Source organism: Rhinolophus hipposideros (genome assembly GCF_964194185.1).
Source record: "Rhinolophus hipposideros genome assembly, contig: HAP1_SCAFFOLD_260, whole genome shotgun sequence".
NCBI classification, from domain to species: domain Eukaryota; kingdom Metazoa; phylum Chordata; class Mammalia; order Chiroptera; family Rhinolophidae; genus Rhinolophus; species Rhinolophus hipposideros.
In genome coordinates, this window is record NW_027669405.1 from 2,665 (window position 1) to 20,616 (window position 17,952).

The following is a 17,952-nucleotide window of genomic DNA, read 5'->3' on the forward strand; positions in this document are numbered from 1 at the left end:
AAAAGAGTGAAGCAGAACACAGTAAATTCTGGGATATTGAAGACTGAGCAAGACAGGATGTAGTAGAAAAAAATTTTTAAATCTATTTTTACAGGTTAATTCATTAATTTTTAACACGTCTTAATTCATTTTGCTGCAAATTACGTTTTCAATATGCATAGTGTATGTGATTCTTCTACTCCCCTTAATGGCAGTTGTTTTTATTTTATTTTTTTTAGATTTCTGGAACAAAGGTGGTATTTGCTTCTCCTTTTTAATATTTCAGTTCCCATCATTATTGTCACTCAGTTGATGTTTGAGATTTGTTCTTTCTGAAAAATCGTTTGATTTTTAAGACCAATTGATATAAAACGAGACTATTAGGAAATACAGAAAATAAAATGCACCATATTCTTAGATTATTAAGTCATATTGTTCAATTTTTAAAATTTAAAATTGATTCTCTTATTGGAATTGTTAGATGAGATGATTCAAAATATTTTCATGATTCAGATTTATTTTATTCCGTATTGATGATAAATATTTTAAACTTCAGCTTTTTTCACATTTAAATTGCCGTCCAAATCATTGACTTAAAACTAAAGAATACAAATAGACTGTAATTATTCAGTTTATAATTATTTTTAAAATGTATCCTTTCTGTTGGCTTTAGGAACAAGCAGCATCTCAAAAAAACGTACACCCATTAAATGACCATGATGGCGCTTCCCTAAGTGACATGGAACTCAGAATTAAACGTCTGGAATCTGAACTCTCCAAAGTGGAAACTTCTCGTAAAATAGAATTGGAAGAATGTAAACACCTCTACCTAGAGGAATTAAAACTTATCACATCATTGGAAAACAAACTAAACAAGTAAGTCCAAACAAAGTCAGAGAAAATCAATCGAGCTCATTAATTTGCCTCTAAAGTATAATTTTTATCCAGGCAGATTCCCGAGATTGATAGGAAATGAAAGCTTACTAAATAGTATAATTTTGGAAAATGATGTTAGTGAATAAATTACTTTTAAAATGTTAGTTAGTTCAGGACATTTGCATCTCTCTCCATTTTTGGTTTTACATGATTGTATTTCTCCTTCTCGCGGTTTTCATACAGTTAATCTGATCTACCAGTCTTTAAGCAAAGTGTTTTTGAAGCTTTATGATTTAGACAACGCTATTTATTATAAAATTTCTTGTCAGAATTCCCCTAAATAGTTTTTAGTGAGGTAACTATTTATTATAAGATAACAACTTAAACCCAAAGGGTTAAGTACTCCGCATGTTCTGGCACTTGGTACATGTACTGTCTCCATTGTGCTCTGTGTTATTATCTCTAGAGGTCGCTTTCAGACAAGCTCTTCTTTCTAGTCTTTCTGATGTCCACAAAGGCATACATGTGAAATATAGCAGAGGATTAACAACGTAGGGGTGAGGGTAGTATAACCCAAGAAGTGGCTAAAAAGATAAGGTGGTGAGCCTGAGGGGGTGTGTGGAGGCAGGAAGCGCAGAGCCCACGCCCAGCGCCTTGGCCACAGTGTTATATTATAAGCTACAGGCCTGCTGAGCGGTTTCATTCAGTAGGATCACCAACCAGGCTCCCTCCTTCTCCCCCAGAGGCTGTTGTTCTAAATGACACCTCAGTCCTCATGGTAATGAGGGCGTTACCCAAGGGCGGTGACTGCAAAGGCTTGAAAATATCTTGGTGGGATTTTTTAAAAATTCTAAACTCGTTTGCTATGTATGTCTCATGGCAATCTTCAAGAATCTTATTGGTTCAGCCATTGTAGAAGGCAGCAAGTATTATCTGTGAAGCCGTGGATGTCACTGATAGCCCGTTTCCTCCCCTCCCTACTTTGAATTTCTTCTTAGTCTGGTGTCCCCATAGAAACATATGTGCTTGTTTAGGATAATTTGAAACCTATCCTTGTGCATGGTAGGTCTGCCCTGACGCATTTTCAATGTTAAAATGCTGTTTAATGGGAAATTCCTTTTACTATTTATTATGGCAGCTTGAAAAAAATGCAAGTCATTCAGGAAAAATAACATTCAAAGCTTTGTGTCTTACAATCTTCACAGTGCTAATGAAAGACTGGCAGAGGCTAGAACCGATCTTCAGGCAAAGGAACAGCCCAAGGAGTTTCTCAGCACTGCTCTTAGGAGGGGAGTCCTTGAGCCACCATGTGTTGGGAGTTTGAATACTGAGTTACTCCTCAGTGGAAATCCTGCTCCAAGAGAAAATTTGGTGATTCCTAAGTCAACCGCACGGGCTTCAAATGACATCATGGGGTATTACTGTCCCAAGGTTAGTTATATTAGCTTCTTTCCCTTGCGTTTCAGATTTCTTTCTTTTTTATTTCTTTGATATAATATTGTTTTGTTTTGTCTTATATATTCATTGGGGTGATATTGGTTAGTGAAATCATATGGGTTTCAAGTGTACATTTCCATAATACATCTTGTATATATTTCACTGTGTGTTCACCATCCCGAGTCAGTTCTCCTTCCATCGCCATGTATTTGACCCCCTTTTCCCTCTTCTACCTCTCTCTCTCCCCCCTCACCCACTAAGTGTTGTCTGTGTCTATGAGTTTTTGTTTCTTTGTTTGTCGTTGATGAAATTTTGAGTTGTTTCATTGACTAATGCACACGAAGTAAAAGGCATAATATGTGTGCTAATATGCATAGAAAGGAGATAGAAATTTTACAGTCTTTTTTTAAGTCCCTAGAGCTCTCATGTGTTGAGTTATTTATTATTATTTAATAAATGTAACTAAAGTGATACATTTAAAATGCTTGAAAATTTGCCTTTAAATTTTATTACAGATGTTAAATATCATTGCCTAATAACCAATGGTATGCTTTGAGATGCTTTGGCTTCTTAATTGGTTTTAGTTGGAGATGATTCATAAAAATTTTAAAGTTTTGTGCATCCCAGTTTTTCTTCCCCTAAGTGTAAGTGAATGATGGCTGGCCAAACACCTAACCACAAATGGATGTTTATTATTAAATGAAACAGATATAATCCTTTTTATTAATTCGGCAAACTTATAATACTGCAGAAAGATTAGTCTCTGTTTTTATGGTTAATGTTATCTTCTAACAAGAGAGTATATCCTTAATTTTTATTTTATTCATAGCACTATCTATTTCAGTGTTTTAAAATGAGTTGCTTCACAGTTGTACATATTCTAAATAGGGACATTAAGCAAATAATTGAATTTTTAAAATGAAGTTCACTTATGTCTATATGTCTTGACAGCATTTGGGTAATTGATGAATAAGGTGGCAGTGCTAGGGAGTCTTTAAATCACAACTCGTTTTCTTCGTGTGACGTGGTTGTTAAAAATACTCATTCTTGAGTTCTTGACCAGCAGGAGTTCTGTTCGGTTCTGTTTCATAGTTTCCATCTCTTTGATAAAGTTCTCCTCCGGGTCATTAATTTTACTCCTGAACTCATTGAACTGCCTTGTGAGTGTTGTTATATCTCAGTGACATTCTTCATGCTGTTACTTTGTTTTGTTTTACCCTCCAAAATGTTTATTACATTTAAGCAACGTGGAGAATACAGGAAGGAAAGCACAAATCATCTGCTCGGAACAATTGGTCTAATTTATATGCAGCATACAATATAGAAAATTAGTTTAAAACGGTTAGTGGAGGTCAAATTGAGGAGGGCTTTAAGTGAGTTTGATTTTTTTTCTCTAGGCAGCAGTAGGCATAAAAAGGATAATGAAATAATAATTCTTTCATGGGGGAGTATATAATATGTGGCAGAGAGTCTGTTATCTCCTTTGTATTTGAAAAATTAAGTGAAGTATAATGTATGTCGTTAGTTTCAGGTGAACAAGCTTTCCCTGGTTCGTGCTAATCTTTGGCCCTAGAAGTAAATACTGTATGTCTTTTGACTATTGACATATAGTATTTTATATAATATAGTATATAATATACTCAGCTTCTTGCTGGGGCTACAGCTGAAAATAGCTCAGCCCTGTTTCTCTTTGCCCATGACTCGACTGTGTTGAACTGGGTTATTTTAAGCTGAGGGCCAGATTGCTGATTGACAGGTGTTATATATGTGCCTGAAAGTCACCAAGAAGTGCTATTTTTGTTTGTTTGTTTGTTTTACTGTGCAGAAACTAGTTCTGGGTGTCTTCTTTTTTTTCAGTGAATGAGTATTACTATTTTTAACTCTTTTTTATTATTAGTTTCAGGTGTACAAAACAATGTAATAGTTACACATTTATAATTTGTATGCCTCACATAATGATGACCCCTCTCCCCTCATCAACGACCCCTCTGACATCACATACAGCCATTACATTTCCACTGCCTCTATCCCTCAGGCTGTACTCTACTTCTTGTAAACATATATATACATACATATATATGTGTGTGTGTGTATAACAATTGTAGTTAACATTAACATTCATTATTGTTCAGCTTCAGCTTCAGGTGTACAGTGCAGTTGTCAGGCATCTACATCATCTCTGAGGTGCTCTCCCTAAGAGACAAGTGTAATCAGATACCCTACAAAATCTTTACATTATTGATTACATTCACCAAATTGACTTTCGTATCCCCATGGCAATCTTGGGGTTATCGATTGTGCTTTGTAATCCCCTCACCTTCCCCCTTATCCCCACCCCCCTCCCATCTAGCAACCTTCAGTTTTTCCTCTGTGTCTCTGAGACTGTTTCTGATTAGTTCACTCATTTATTGTTTTCTTTAGATTCCACATATAAGTGAGATCATAAGGTATTTGTCTTTCTCTGTCTGACTTATTTCACTTAACATAATGTCCTCTAGGTCCATCCATATTGTTGCAAATGGTAAGATTTCCTTCTTCTTTATGGCTGCGTAATACTCCATTGTATAAATGTACCACAGTTTCTTAATCCAGTCCTCTACCGATGGGCATTTTGATTGTTTCCATATCTTGGCTATTGTGTATAGAGCTGCAATAAACATAGGGGTGCATACATTTTTTTGAATTAGAGTTTTGGATTTCTCCGGATCGATGCCTAGGAGTGGAATTGCTGGGTCATAAGGTAGTTCCATTCTCAGATTTTTGAGATACCTCCATACTGTTTTCCATAGTGGCTGCAGCAATCTGCAGTCCCACCAACAGTGCACAAGGGTTCCCTTTTCTCCACATCCTCACCAGCGCTTGTTGTTTGTTGATCTATTGACGATAACCATTTTGACTGGGGTGAGGTGGTATCTCAATGTGGTTTTTATTTGCATTTCTCTGATGGTTAGTGAGGTTGAGCATTTCTTCATATGTCTGTTTGCCATCTGTATGTCCTCTTTAGAAAAATGTCTCTTCATGTCCTCTGCCCATTTTTTAATTGGTTTGATTGTTTTTTCGGAGCTGAGTTGAGTGAGTTTTTTAATAAAGTTTGGATATATCAATGGCAGATATCTTCTCCCATTCAGTAGGACCCTTTTTTGTTGTAATGATGATTTCCTTTACTGTGAAAAAAATGTTTAGTTTGATGTAATCCCATATGTTTATTTTTTCTGTTACTTCCCTAGCCCAAGGGGATGATGTATCAGTAAAAATCTTACTCCGGGTCATATATGTAAAGTTGCTTCCTATATTGTCTTCTAGGAGTTTTATGGTATCAGATGTTACATTTAAGTTTTTGACCCATTTTCAATTTATTCTTGTATATGGTGTAAGGAGGTGGTCCAGCTTCATCTTTTTGCATGTGTCTGTCCAGGTTTCCCAGCACCATTTATTGAAAAGACTGTCTTTACCTCACCGTAAATTCTTGCTTCCATTGTCGTAGATTAAATGGCCATATAGGCGTGGATTTATTTTTGTTCCGCTTGTGTGTTCACTGTTAACTTGTCTTCTGAGTCGCTGATTCGATTCTCTGACTCATCTAACCCACTGGTAATTCCTTCAAGCGTGTGCTTTATTTCACTTGTTGTATTCTTTAGTTCTAACTGGTTGTTCATTATGATTTCTCTATCCTTCTTTATGTCGTCACTAAGCTCTTTAAACATTCTTATCGTCAGTGTTCTGAACTCTGTCTCTGATAGGTTGGTTACTTCTATTTCATTTGGTTCCAATTCTGGAGGTTTCTTCTGTTCTTTTATTTGGGACATGTTTCTTTGTTTCCCCATTCTGGTTGACTCTCCGTGTTTGCTTCGATGTATTAGGTAGATCCCCTAGGATTCTCGGTCTTTGCTGGCTTATCTTATGTAGTGTGTGTCCTTTATATCTGACTTGCACCACTTCCCTATTCTCCTGTGCGTGTGCTCCAAAGGTGACCCTGGTGTTGTGTATATTGTGCTGTGTAAAGTTGAACTTCCATTGCTTTTGGCTGGTCAGTAGGTGGGGTTGATCCTAGGCTGCCTAGTTGTGAGACTTAGCTCTGCCCTCGGTGGATGATCTGCTGCGTGAGGGTGGACCACTCCGATTAGACTTGGCCTCTATGGGCTCTTGTGCCTGTAGAGAATTCCCTCTGGGTGTGTCACTTGTAGGTCAAACCCAATAATACTCTGGTTGGGTCTGGAGTTGGTGTCAGGAGGTGTCGAATCTTGTGACTCTTGGGCTGGGCCCTGGTGTAGGGCAATTTCAGAACAAAGCCAATCACCAAGCACAACAGCAACAACAAAGTCAAAACCAAATACACTCACGTGTGAAAACAACCAGTAACCCACACTCAACACAGGCAAAAATATCAAAGATACAAAAACAAAACAAAAAAAAAACCCAGCGCCAGTCTTGGCTTAAGCCCACCAAGTAATCTCCAGGCCGTCCTCTGCTGTACCAGAGAGTCCTCTGTGTATTGTTCAGGCAGAGCCGGTCACCTGGTGCCCAGAGTGACCCTGGGATGGCAGATGTAGATGAGTGGGGCTATTGGGTCTGGATGGTAGTTTCTACAAAGTCAGTGCAGTTTCTGCTCTTGCCTGCACATATGCGCACTGAGAGTAACACAACCAGCCCTGTGCCCAGGTCTCCTGAGTCTTAGGTCACTCCTTCCGTGTGTGTGTGCGTGCGTGCATGTGTGCGTGTGTGGTGGGAGATTTCTGAGCTGCTGAAAGCCCAGAGCTGCGACTGCTGCCTACTGCTAACCCCTGGGCATGTCTCCACAGTTGTAATTGCCCTGCCCTGGGCAGGTCAGAGAAGGTGGGGACTGGGGATGGAGGAGTCTTCTCTCTCTCAGCCCAGCAGTGTCACACACTTCCCAGCTTCTTCCCTGGGTCGCAGTAGCTACAAACCGGGTCCTCCCAGATCCTGAGCACTATGGGTCCTCTGTAATCTGACACTACTCCTCAGATCAGGGGTCAGCGTGAGTCTCTGGAAGGGTGGGGGTAGGATTGGGAGAGTCGGGGGAGGGGCCCAGGTATGGTGCTTACTTCCTTTGTCCTACCTAGGGCCCAGCTGGAGGTCTCAGTGAGGTGACTGCCTCAAACTCTGGATATGCTGCTCTCTGAGCAGGGAGATGAGCTGTGGGACACAGGGAAAGAGCCCACCTCCTGGCTCTTGTGGTCTCTGTTCTGTCCGGGGACCACCTGCGCCTCCGCAGCCATGGATGCGGGCCACGTCTCCCTTCCCACTTCCCCTGCTCGCCCAGTTTGCCCACCTTCACGTCATCCTCCTCCAAGTCTCTTAGCTGCCCTGTGTGATGAGCAGAGGGCATGACTGCTGTTTTGAAATCGCGGTCACAGAGATCACAATCTTCCGTGACTTTGACTTGGTTTCTGGAGAAGTGTCATCTTCTCTCAGTGTTAACCATGTCACCTTGCTTCTTCATGCTGCTGAGTGGCTTGTTCCTCTACAGGCACATTTGAAGTAGTGAATACTTTCTTATGTAGGTACATTTCGATTTGAACAATTAAACAGGTATATAATTAGGGGTCTTTCTTTTGTTTTCAGTAGATGGTACAAGAGTGTAGTTTCTGTTTTCTCCCACAGGTGCTCCTTGAGTATGGGGGTTCCAGGGGCGGGGGCTTAGCTGTGGGTGTGGGAGTCCAAGCCTGGGTGACCAGGGAGATGGGTGTTGCAACTGTATCCGGGTCTCCAGGGTCTCTGGTCACCACCACCACGCAGGTGGGGGTAGTGGGTGGTTGAGGAGGCCTGTTCTTGAGCCCGCTGCGCTGCTACCTGGTTCCCTAGGTCTACTGGTAGCACTGTGTGTGGTCGTGAGCCTGGAGAATTGTTTCTGCTGCTGCTACTGGTCCCTGGTGGTGCCAGCACTGCTGCATCTGGAGAGGGGTGGGGGGATGCTGCTGCTGCCCCGCTTAGCCTCCCCTGGGCAGTGATGTGGGAGCTGCACCCCGTCCCCTCCACCGCCACTGCCTTTGCTGGGGCTTCAGGCTCAGCCTTGTCCCCCTGGAACTGCAGCTGTGGGCTGTCCCTGTGCTTTCCTCCATCCTGCCTCCCTTTCACATCCAGTGCACCCTCCTTCCCTTTTACAGATGCGTGGTCTTTTAAGGAATCGTAGTGTGTTGAGCAGAAGATCCTTTCTTGGGCTATAGATGCCCGATGAGTTGTAGATATCGTGGAGATAGAAAGGGGTTGTCTCTCTTGACATGATGTTTACATCATTCCAAAGAATATCCATTTTGATCAATGCAAGGTGGTTTGTGGTTTTGATGGTGTTTTGTGGCCTCCTTTTTTTTTTTTTAGTTTTATTTTATTTTTACATCCCTCACAACGTGAACCCCCCTTTCCCCATCCACCACCACCCCGACCTCACACCGAGCCATCACATTATACACATAAAATTATAGTTGGCATTCATTAATGTCCAGTCTCTGGTGTACAATGCCATGACCAAGCATCCACCGCATCCCTGAGGTGGTCTCCCAAACAGGACACATGTCCATTGGACACCCAACAAAATCCCCAAACACTATTGAGTAAGTTCCCCAAAGTAATTCTTAAAAGACCCTGAGGCCATCCTGTGGTCACCAACCGCCCCCCAATCCCTTCACCCTTCCCCCCATCTCCAACCCCCTCCCCCCCACCCATCTAACAACTGTGGCCTTCTTAATGCAGAGAAACATAGCACAGGCCTGTTCTAAATGGAGCTCCAACCTTGTGTTTTCATTTAGCTTCCCCTTAATAAATCATAGGAGAACAAAGCCAAGGATTTTCGGACAGCCCTTCGGCTAAATGGAGTCCAAGTCCTTCAAAGAGGTGAACCTGGAGGAAGGACTGGGTACAAAAAGAAAGTGAATGGCCAACGCTTCTGTAAATTCTTAAGCATGATGCACAATTAAAATGTTCTCAGTGGTTTCACCACAGAAATCAGAAGATGAAAGAGTGTAAAGGCAGGAGCAATGAGAGAGAATATGCTTGTGGACATTTTTCCTTTAATTATTTTTTGGTAGGAAAGAGGTGTTTAGTTTTCAGTATTTCCTCATAAATTGGAAAATTGTTTATGTTAAAGTCAATGCCCTCATTCCAAGGCCAACGTTGTTCCCTTGTGAGGCGTTGGGTTGCCCAATCATGCAGGGCTGAATAAGAGATGGAAAAGCCCCACTCTGTCGAGATCCAGAGATAAGTGTCCCAAATCACTAGGGAACACTGGAAAGACTGATGATGCAGTTGTGATGATGTGAGGTTGGACACAAGTGCACTAGATGGTAAAGAGAAATCTGTTTTGTGTTTCCCATTTCGCTATATTTAACCCCCACCATGAATATTACCTGTGTTGGTTTATATTGGTCAGCCAAATTTGATTCTGAGGAAAAGACAAGTCATTTTAAGGAAGAATTTCCTCAACTTGAGTTTGCTTTCTTTAACTCATGATTTTCTCCTTCAAGTTCCCTTTTCTGTGTTTAGAAATGTTTATGCTTTATAAATTGAGTGTGTTTGACTTCTGTTAATAGGACTTGTGATATTAATCTGTCTTTATTTTTATTAATGACTTTAAAGATAATACTTGAGTTAGAAAGCTACTATTTTGTTTCTCATGCTTTAACATTATTGAGCTACATGACAAAGTTTTACATATTCATATTCTTTGAGTTGTACTCAGAAATTGATGGAATTTTCCGGAATATGAGGTAGTAGCTGGCATAGCAGGCTAGCCTCAATAGGGAGACTTATCCCATTCCTGGCCCGCAGCTCCTTGGTTTGGTGACCTCAGGTGACCTATATAATCTCTGTGAGTCTTGGTTGCCTCTTATGCAAAATTAGGGACTTTCACTAAATCAGTGACTTTCAGACCTGAAAAATATTCTTTTTATCAAAGAATAGTACCGTTCTTTGAGAAAATTTTTTTTGTTTAATGACTCTGTTTACCCAAAAATAAGACCTAGCCGGACAATCAGCTCTAATGTGTCTTTTGGAACAAAAATTAATGTAAGATCCGGTCACATCACGTCACATCATATCATATATCATACGCGGTCTTATATCATAGTAAAATAAGACCGGGTCTTAATTAATTTTTGTTCCAAAATGCATTAGAGCTGATTGTCTAGCTAGGTCTTATTTTCGGGGAAACACGGTATATAAAAACAGAGACCAAGGGTGGCCAGTTGCCTCAGTTGGTTAGAGTGCAAGTTCTTAACAACAAGGTTGTGGGTTCGATTCCCACATGAGCCAGTGAACTGCGCCCTCCACCGCTAGATTGAAAACAATGGCTTGAACTTGGAGATGAACCATGGTGGGCAGCCGGTTGGCCCAGTGGTTGGAGCACTGTGCTCATAACACCAAGGTTGACAGTTCGATTCCCACATAGACCCGTGAGAAGCAATGGGTTGAGCTTGGAATAGGGCTGCTGGTGGGGAGCCTGTTGGCTCAGTGGTTGGAGCGAGGTGCCCATAACACCAAGGTAACCGGTTCAAGTCCCACATTGGCCAGTGAGATGTACAATCCACAACTAGATTGAAAAAAAGAACAATTTGACATCTAGGAAAAGCAAACTGTTCCTCAGTAGTCCCCAATTAACACAAAACAAACCAAAGCAGAGACGTGTAGAGCTACCTAGCTAAAGGAGGGATGCAGACTCCTAAGCTGTGCTATCCCATGGGTGTCCCCAGTGGAACCTGAGCTTTCTCCGAGACGTAGTCTAGTGAGAACTGCCAGTAATGAGAAAATCCTTCTAGTTGAAATCCTTTGAATTAAAGTTTGCTGATACATTTTTTGTGTATAATTTTCTCACCTTTCTATATATTTGATAAATGGAAAGTATAAATAAGACTGCAGAAATGTTGTCCTTATTCATGTTGGACTTCAAGCTACTTCCACCATCTGAACACACTCCTCACCTAGAAATAAACATACCGTGTTTCCCCGAAAATAAGACATAGCTGGACCATCATCTCTAATGTGTCTTTTGGAGCAAAAATTAGTATAAGACCTGGTCTGATATTATTTTATATTACATAAGACCCGTTCTTATATTATGTTAAAATAAGACCGGGTCTTATATTAATTTTTGCTCCAAAGGTCGCATTAGAGCTGATGGTCCAGCTACATCTTATTTTCGGGGAAACACGATAGAAAGTGCTGAAGTAAATATTTAAGAAAAGAGCTGTTTTGGGGGAAAATAATAATAATGCTACGTTGGTAGTTCCTCAATTCAAGTCGTGTAAAAATGTGATTTACATTTTATATTGTTGATTAACAATAACTTAAAACTGTTTCATGAAAGTCTTTTCCCTTCCTATGGTATTTAGTTATTGATTTTACACGGTCTGTCTGGTGATGTTGTTGTCACATTATTCACGTTATAAGCCCTTTCTATCAGGCCATTCACAAAAAAAAGTGTTATGCAAATATTGGAAAACAAATTTGTCTTCCCCTGTCGGTGCCTGCCGATGAGACGAACACTCCCTGAAGTGGGGAGTGAGGATTGAGAAAAAAGAAGAGAGACAAAGATGGGATCGGGAGGGCAGGCAATTCTAAGTAGACTGCCGCAGTTCTAAGTTGACTGCCGCAGTTCTAAGTTGACTGCTGCAGTTCTAAGTAGAATGCCTCAGTCCAAGTTTATTTTTGCAGCTTATATACTCTGGGCATCAAAAAGTAACAGAACTGTCTGCAATCTAGTAGTTACAATAAAGGTAATACACAAGGGCCTGTTTTTTGGCCAGCTGCACACTTCCTGACCTTGTCTAGTTCTGTGTTCTCAAAGTAGCAAGTTTTGCCTTGCTGGGAGCACAAACCACTCAAGGAAGTCAAAGGTTCAACATTTCACAAAACAACACCTGCTAGCACTTCAGCACGGTTTCCCACAGGTCCCCCTTCTTTGTTATATATATATATATATATATATATATATATATATATATATATATATATATATATATATATATATAAAATTAACACAAGGGTCGCGCGCCTGGCTTAGGTGGTTGGTACAGATATGTCCATTTACCCATCATAGGAGACCATCCCTCTAGCGAACGGTTCCTGTCTTAGGTTATGTACATTCTTACCAAATCCTTACCCGTCTTTGGCTGCCGACCCATTGTAGGGGCTTTATACACGGGTGTCAGTGACACGGTGAACCTGGGCAGATAATCTCAACTCATGAACATTTGTTTGGAGATTGATGAAGCCCTTGAGTATTATCTTTCTGAGCAACGGAGTAAAACACATGAATAGAAGAACACCAACAAAGATTATTACAAAAGGCAGTAGCAAATGGAACAGAGCTAGAAAGGAGGGGAATTCTCCTCTGAGGTCCGAGTACCAAGGACCTGAAATGTTAACAGGTACCATAATGAAAGATGATCGGTGGAGAACTATAGCTCTACTTTTGTCATTTGACCAATTGATGCTATTACTTAGGTTACACTGTATACAAGATACATTAAACTGGACCCTGTCAATAGGGGTGATGTTAGAATTACCAATCATAAGCACATACGGAGCCTTGACACAAGCAGTGGTATTGCCTTCTACCTTGCCTTGTCCCTCGTCCATACTCATAGTCACTGTATCCACTGCTCCCACTAGTTTCCAAATATGTCTTGGGGGCCGGGAGGTATACTGTCTCCAAATGATGGATCTGTTGTTTTTTCTGTTCTCCTCACCGCAAGGACCATGGGCTTGTTGTGGAGGTGGGTTTTTATCCCTGATGTTTTTCCATCCTGCTGGCTGATGGAATGTGACACTCTGTCCTTGGTTGTCTCCGTGACTTGTCTGGTTGCCCACACGGAAACATCCGGTAACATTGACAGTCTTTGTGAAGCATATGAGGAGTCCTAAGCCCAAGCCGCTATGATTGAATCCAACAGCTTGTAGGATGGCAGGAGCGAATGGATGTCCTAATAGCCTAGTGTCATTTGTCCCACCAATGACTTCAGGCCCGTTCCACACAGTGGGGTGTAGCATGGGAGGGTCAGGAACATATGCCCAGTATGTCTCACCCTGAGGGATCTGTGCAACCAGCAGGATCTTGAAGACGCTCATCAGCAAGCCGCACCAACCTCTCAGGCAGCCACCGCGCACCTCCTTTGTCCTGTGAATAAACACAAACATGCCCTCGTCCCCAAATTAGGACTGGGTCTGGCCCATGCCACTGGTTAATAACTGGATCCTGCCATCTCACTTGGGCATAATCTTGTTGAGTGTTAGGATGCCAGAAGCGATCTGCGGCAGATCTGCCACGCGCATCCAGGTTTAAAAAATTTAGAACAAAGAGTGTGATTAAGGATTGTATGTGGGGAGACGGGGTAGACTCTAACGCTGCTGGCACACATTCTTGACATAGAGTAGGGCTATTAGCCATACCTTGAGGCAGCACCAGCCATTGATATCTCTTCATAGGTTCTTGTAAGTTAGTTGAAGCAAACCTTTTACAGTCCTTGGGGCACAATGGTATGGTATAAAAACAATCCTTTAAAGCCAGGATTATCTTATATGTGTTTTGGGGTATAGCAGAAGGATTAGGCAATCCTGGTTGTAAAGCCCCCATGAGCTCCATAGTCTCATTTATTTTTCTCCAATCTTGTAACAACCTCCATTTACCTGATTTTTTCTTAATTACAAATATGGGAGAGTTCCATGGAGAGTTAGAAAGTGCTGTATGTCCCTTATCGAGTTGCTCCTGTTCCAGCAACCTTGCAGCCTGTATCTTTTCTGATGATAGGGGCCACTGTTCTACCCAAACAGGTGTGTCGCTTTTCCAAGTGATAGCATCTGCATGGGGTACAGGAGGAGTAGTGACCCCCGTTAAAAATATCCCAAGCCAGCTCTTTGTGGTAAGGGCGAGGGAAAGATAGGCTCTTTTCTCCCTTGTCCAGAGGGACCTGAGCCATCTCTAGGCAGATGTCCCTGATCGAACATCATCATAGTGACCTGTTGATTAGGGCTGTACAGGTAAACTCCCATCTGACTCATGACATGTCTGCCCCATAGATTGACAGGCAATCCTGCCACTATGTATGGTTGAAAGGATCCTTCATGTCCCTCTTGATCTTTCCACAACAATATATCACTGCTCTGTTCTGGTGACTGAGATTGTCCTATGCCTTGTAACTGGGTTAGTGTTTGCTGCTTTGGCCAGTGGCTAGGCCACTGATCTGCAGTTAAAACAGAGACATCGGCCCCCGTGTCTAAAAGGCCCATGAAGGAACGGCCATTAATGGATAGTGGTAATTCTGGCCTGGTGGTGAATGGCCTGGACCCAATAAGCATCTGATGAACCAAGGCCCGCGTCGCCTCGGGATTTACGGCCTGCTGTTTTACCCGGTTTGACATGTGGAATTAACAATGATTGTGCTATGCGTGGGCCCTTAGGGATCACTGAAGTGCCTCCAGGCGAATGTGTCATAATCTTGATCTCTCCTGTATAATCCATATCCACAACTCCCGGAGCAACCAATATCCCTTTCATGGTAATACTACTCCTTCCTAGGATGAGTCCCACAGTCTGTGGAGGCAGAGGCCCAAAGACCCCTGTAGGAATAGCTCGCATTCCCATCTCAGGTGTTAGTACTGTGTAGGCGGCGCTACTGAGGTCCAATCCTGCGCTGCCTGGGGTTGCTGGGAAGAGTTCCTGAATGGATTTCCCTGGTGGGGGACCAACTGCGGCAGCGCCCCATAGCATTGTTGCGGGGCCTGGGGCTGGCCCCTCTTCCTGTTTCCTGGAAGAAGAGGATTACCGGAGGCATCCCTCTTAGATTTACATGCATTGGCCCAGTGTTTACCTCTCTTACATTTTGGGCATAATCCAGGTTGTTTTGGGCCCTCCTTCCTTTGAGGCTGACCTTGTTTATTAGGGAAGTTTTTGATCATATGGCCCGGCTGTCCACACCCAAAACAGATGCCCTGTCCCTTTATTTTCTTTTGTTGTTGTTGTTGGAATAACATTTCTCTAACAGTCTTTCCTTGCAAAGCAGCGGCCATTGCAAGACCCTGTGTATAAGAAGGTCCTATTTTTGAGCACAACCAGACATAATCTGACAAGTCACTCTTATTTTTGTAAGGTCATAATGCAGCCTGGCATGCAGAATTAGCATTCTCAAAAGCGAGCTATTTAACTAACAGCATGCTGGCATCTGAGTCTCCCAGAATTCTTCCAGCCGCCTGCATTAATCGCGAAAGGAAGTCTTGGAAAGTCTCATCAGGCCCCTGGATAATTTTAGAGAGGTCCTCAGAACGTTTTCCAGGCATAGGAAAATTTTTCCATGCACGCCTGGCGGCAGCACTTGTTTGTGCATAAGCAGCCGGGTCAAAACTTAATTGTGTTTGCAAGTCTCTATAAGGTCCTTCACCTGCCAACATATCAAAGGAGATAGGAATGTTTTGTGTCTGATTTATCTCTGCAGTACTCTGACAGAATTCTGCAAAGTCAGACTGCCATAAGATATAGTCCCCTCCTGATAAGCAAGCCCTAGCAAGTTGCTTCCAATCACTAGGCGGCAGGGCTTCTGTAGCTAGTGATTCTAGCAGGGCCTGGGTGAACGGGGCATTAGGACCATATTGAGAACATGCCATTTTTAATTCTTTTAAACTTTTGAATGCAAAAGGCACATGGTCTCGGACAGGATTTCCTTGTGCGTCCTGTCTTTCTATCACTGGAAATGCCAACCCAGAATCTCCAGTATCTTCCCCTAACTTGCAGGCGGTTTGCAAAACCTTACGCAGAGGAGAATCACGAGGGCAAGTCTGTTCTGCCTGCCTCGATTGTACCATCTGCACCTGCACAGAGAGGGAGGCAATTGCTGACTGCAATCCATCAATCTCTGCCTGGAGAGGATTCAGATGTCCTGTCTTAGCACCTGTTTCTGTCTGAACCACCCCATTATAATCTTCAGGGTCATGATATCGAGGACCGGCTTCCTCTAGGCCTTCCTCATCTAGGCCCTCCTCATCTTGGGGGTCCAGTCCGTTTAGCACACTTTTTAACATTTGAGTAAAAGACATTCTGCTTTTACCCTGTCCCATGATTTTTTACTCCCGACTGTGGTATCTCACCGCACCCCTTACCTTATGTGACGCGTCTCAGCTCCTTGCGGTGTCCTTCACTTTATCCCCAGTATTCAGGTCCCTGTTCGGGCGCCACTTGTCGGTGCCTGCCGACGAGACTAACAGTCCCTGAAGTAGGGAGTGAGGATTGAGAAAAAAGAAGAGAGACAAAGATGGGATGGGGGGGGGGGGGAGGGGGGGCAGGCAATTCTAAGTAGACTGATGCAGTTCTAAGTAGAATGCCTCAGTTCTAAGTAGAATGACTCACCCCAAGTTTATTTTTGCAGCTTATATACTCTGGGCCTCAAAAAAGTAACAGAACTGTCTGCAATCTAATAGTTACAATGTTGGAATACACAAGGGCTTGTTTTTTGGCCAGCTCCACACTTCCTGACCTTGTCTGGTTCTGTGTTCTCAGAGTAGCAAGTTTTGCCTTGCTGGGAGCACAAACCACTCAAGGAAGTCAAACGTTCAACATTTCACAAAATAACATCTGCTAGCAATTCAGCACGGTTTCCCACATTAGTGTATTCAAAGCTTTATGCAGTCATCATCACAATCAGTTTTACAACATTTTCATCACCCTGGAAAGTATCTGTGTGCTGTTAGCCTTCACCGTGTGCCCGTCTGCCCTTCCCACTCTTCCTAGCCCTAGGGAACCACTAGTGAACTCTCTGCTCCATATTGTGGTTTTGATGTATTTTCTGATGACTAATGATGCTGAGCTATCTTTTCACATGCTTATTGTCCATTTGTATAACTTCTTTGAAGAACTGATTATTCAATTCCATTGCCCATTAAAATTGGTTTGTCTTTGTCTTGTTGAATTGTAAGAATTCTTTATATATCCTAGATACAAATCGCTTATCAGATATAGGATTTTCAAATATTTCTCCCTTTCATTAGCTTGCCTTTTTAGTTTTTCAATGGTGTCCTTTAAAGCATAGAGTTTTTTTTTTTATTTTAATGAAGTCCAGTTATCTACTTTTGTTTGGTACTGTCATATCTAAGACACAATTGCCAACTCCAGTCATGGAGACATGAAGCTTCTTCAAAGCTTTTATAGTTTTAGCTTTTACCTTTTGAAATAATTTTATATATGGTATGATGTAGAGGTTTAATTTTTCTTTTGCATGAGGATATCCAGTAGACCCAGTATCGTTAGTTCAAAAGACTGTTCATGCCCAACTGGATTTTTCGGCACCCTTGTCAAAATTCACTTGACTATATATATGAGGGTTAATTTTTGGATCATCTTTTCCAATTTATTGGTCTATAGATCTGTCCTTACGCCATTACCAAATCAAATGTTATGAGAACGCTTCCCCAGTCATCTTGCATATTACCAGATGCCTTATGGAATAATAAAATGTCAATGTAGGGGAATATCTTTAATTCCACTTCTGTGGAGATGTTTTGCTTCTGGATGGAGCCTGTGGCCCGCAGACCTTGGTGACCTTATGACATGATGGGATATTAGGCTTACAAAGTCGACTCATTCCTTTTGTTTTCTTCATTCAAACATTAATCTTTAACCCAGTGCCTCCCTTTCACTCCCATTTCCATCAAATGTCGGTAATA

The 17,952-nt window shown here is 42.0% G+C and overlaps 1 protein-coding gene across 2 annotated transcripts in view; it reads left to right on the plus strand.

The window, feature by feature from the left end:
• The first annotated feature begins 656 nt into the window (after window positions 1-656).
• LOC308495605 (ankyrin repeat domain-containing protein 26-like) overlaps window positions 657-17,952 on the plus strand; it is a 37,694-nt gene continuing 20,398 nt past the window's right edge. The window contains exons 1-2 of one of the 2 annotated variants that reach the window (XM_081080574.1): window positions 657-855; window positions 2,061-2,286. In XM_081080574.1, the coding sequence (XP_080936700.1) occupies window positions 719-855; window positions 2,061-2,286 (363 nt within the window). In that variant the 5' untranslated portion in view covers window positions 657-718. The remainder of the gene's footprint in view (window positions 856-2,060; window positions 2,287-17,952) is intronic. The other variant, XM_081080573.1, reaches the window with a different exon arrangement.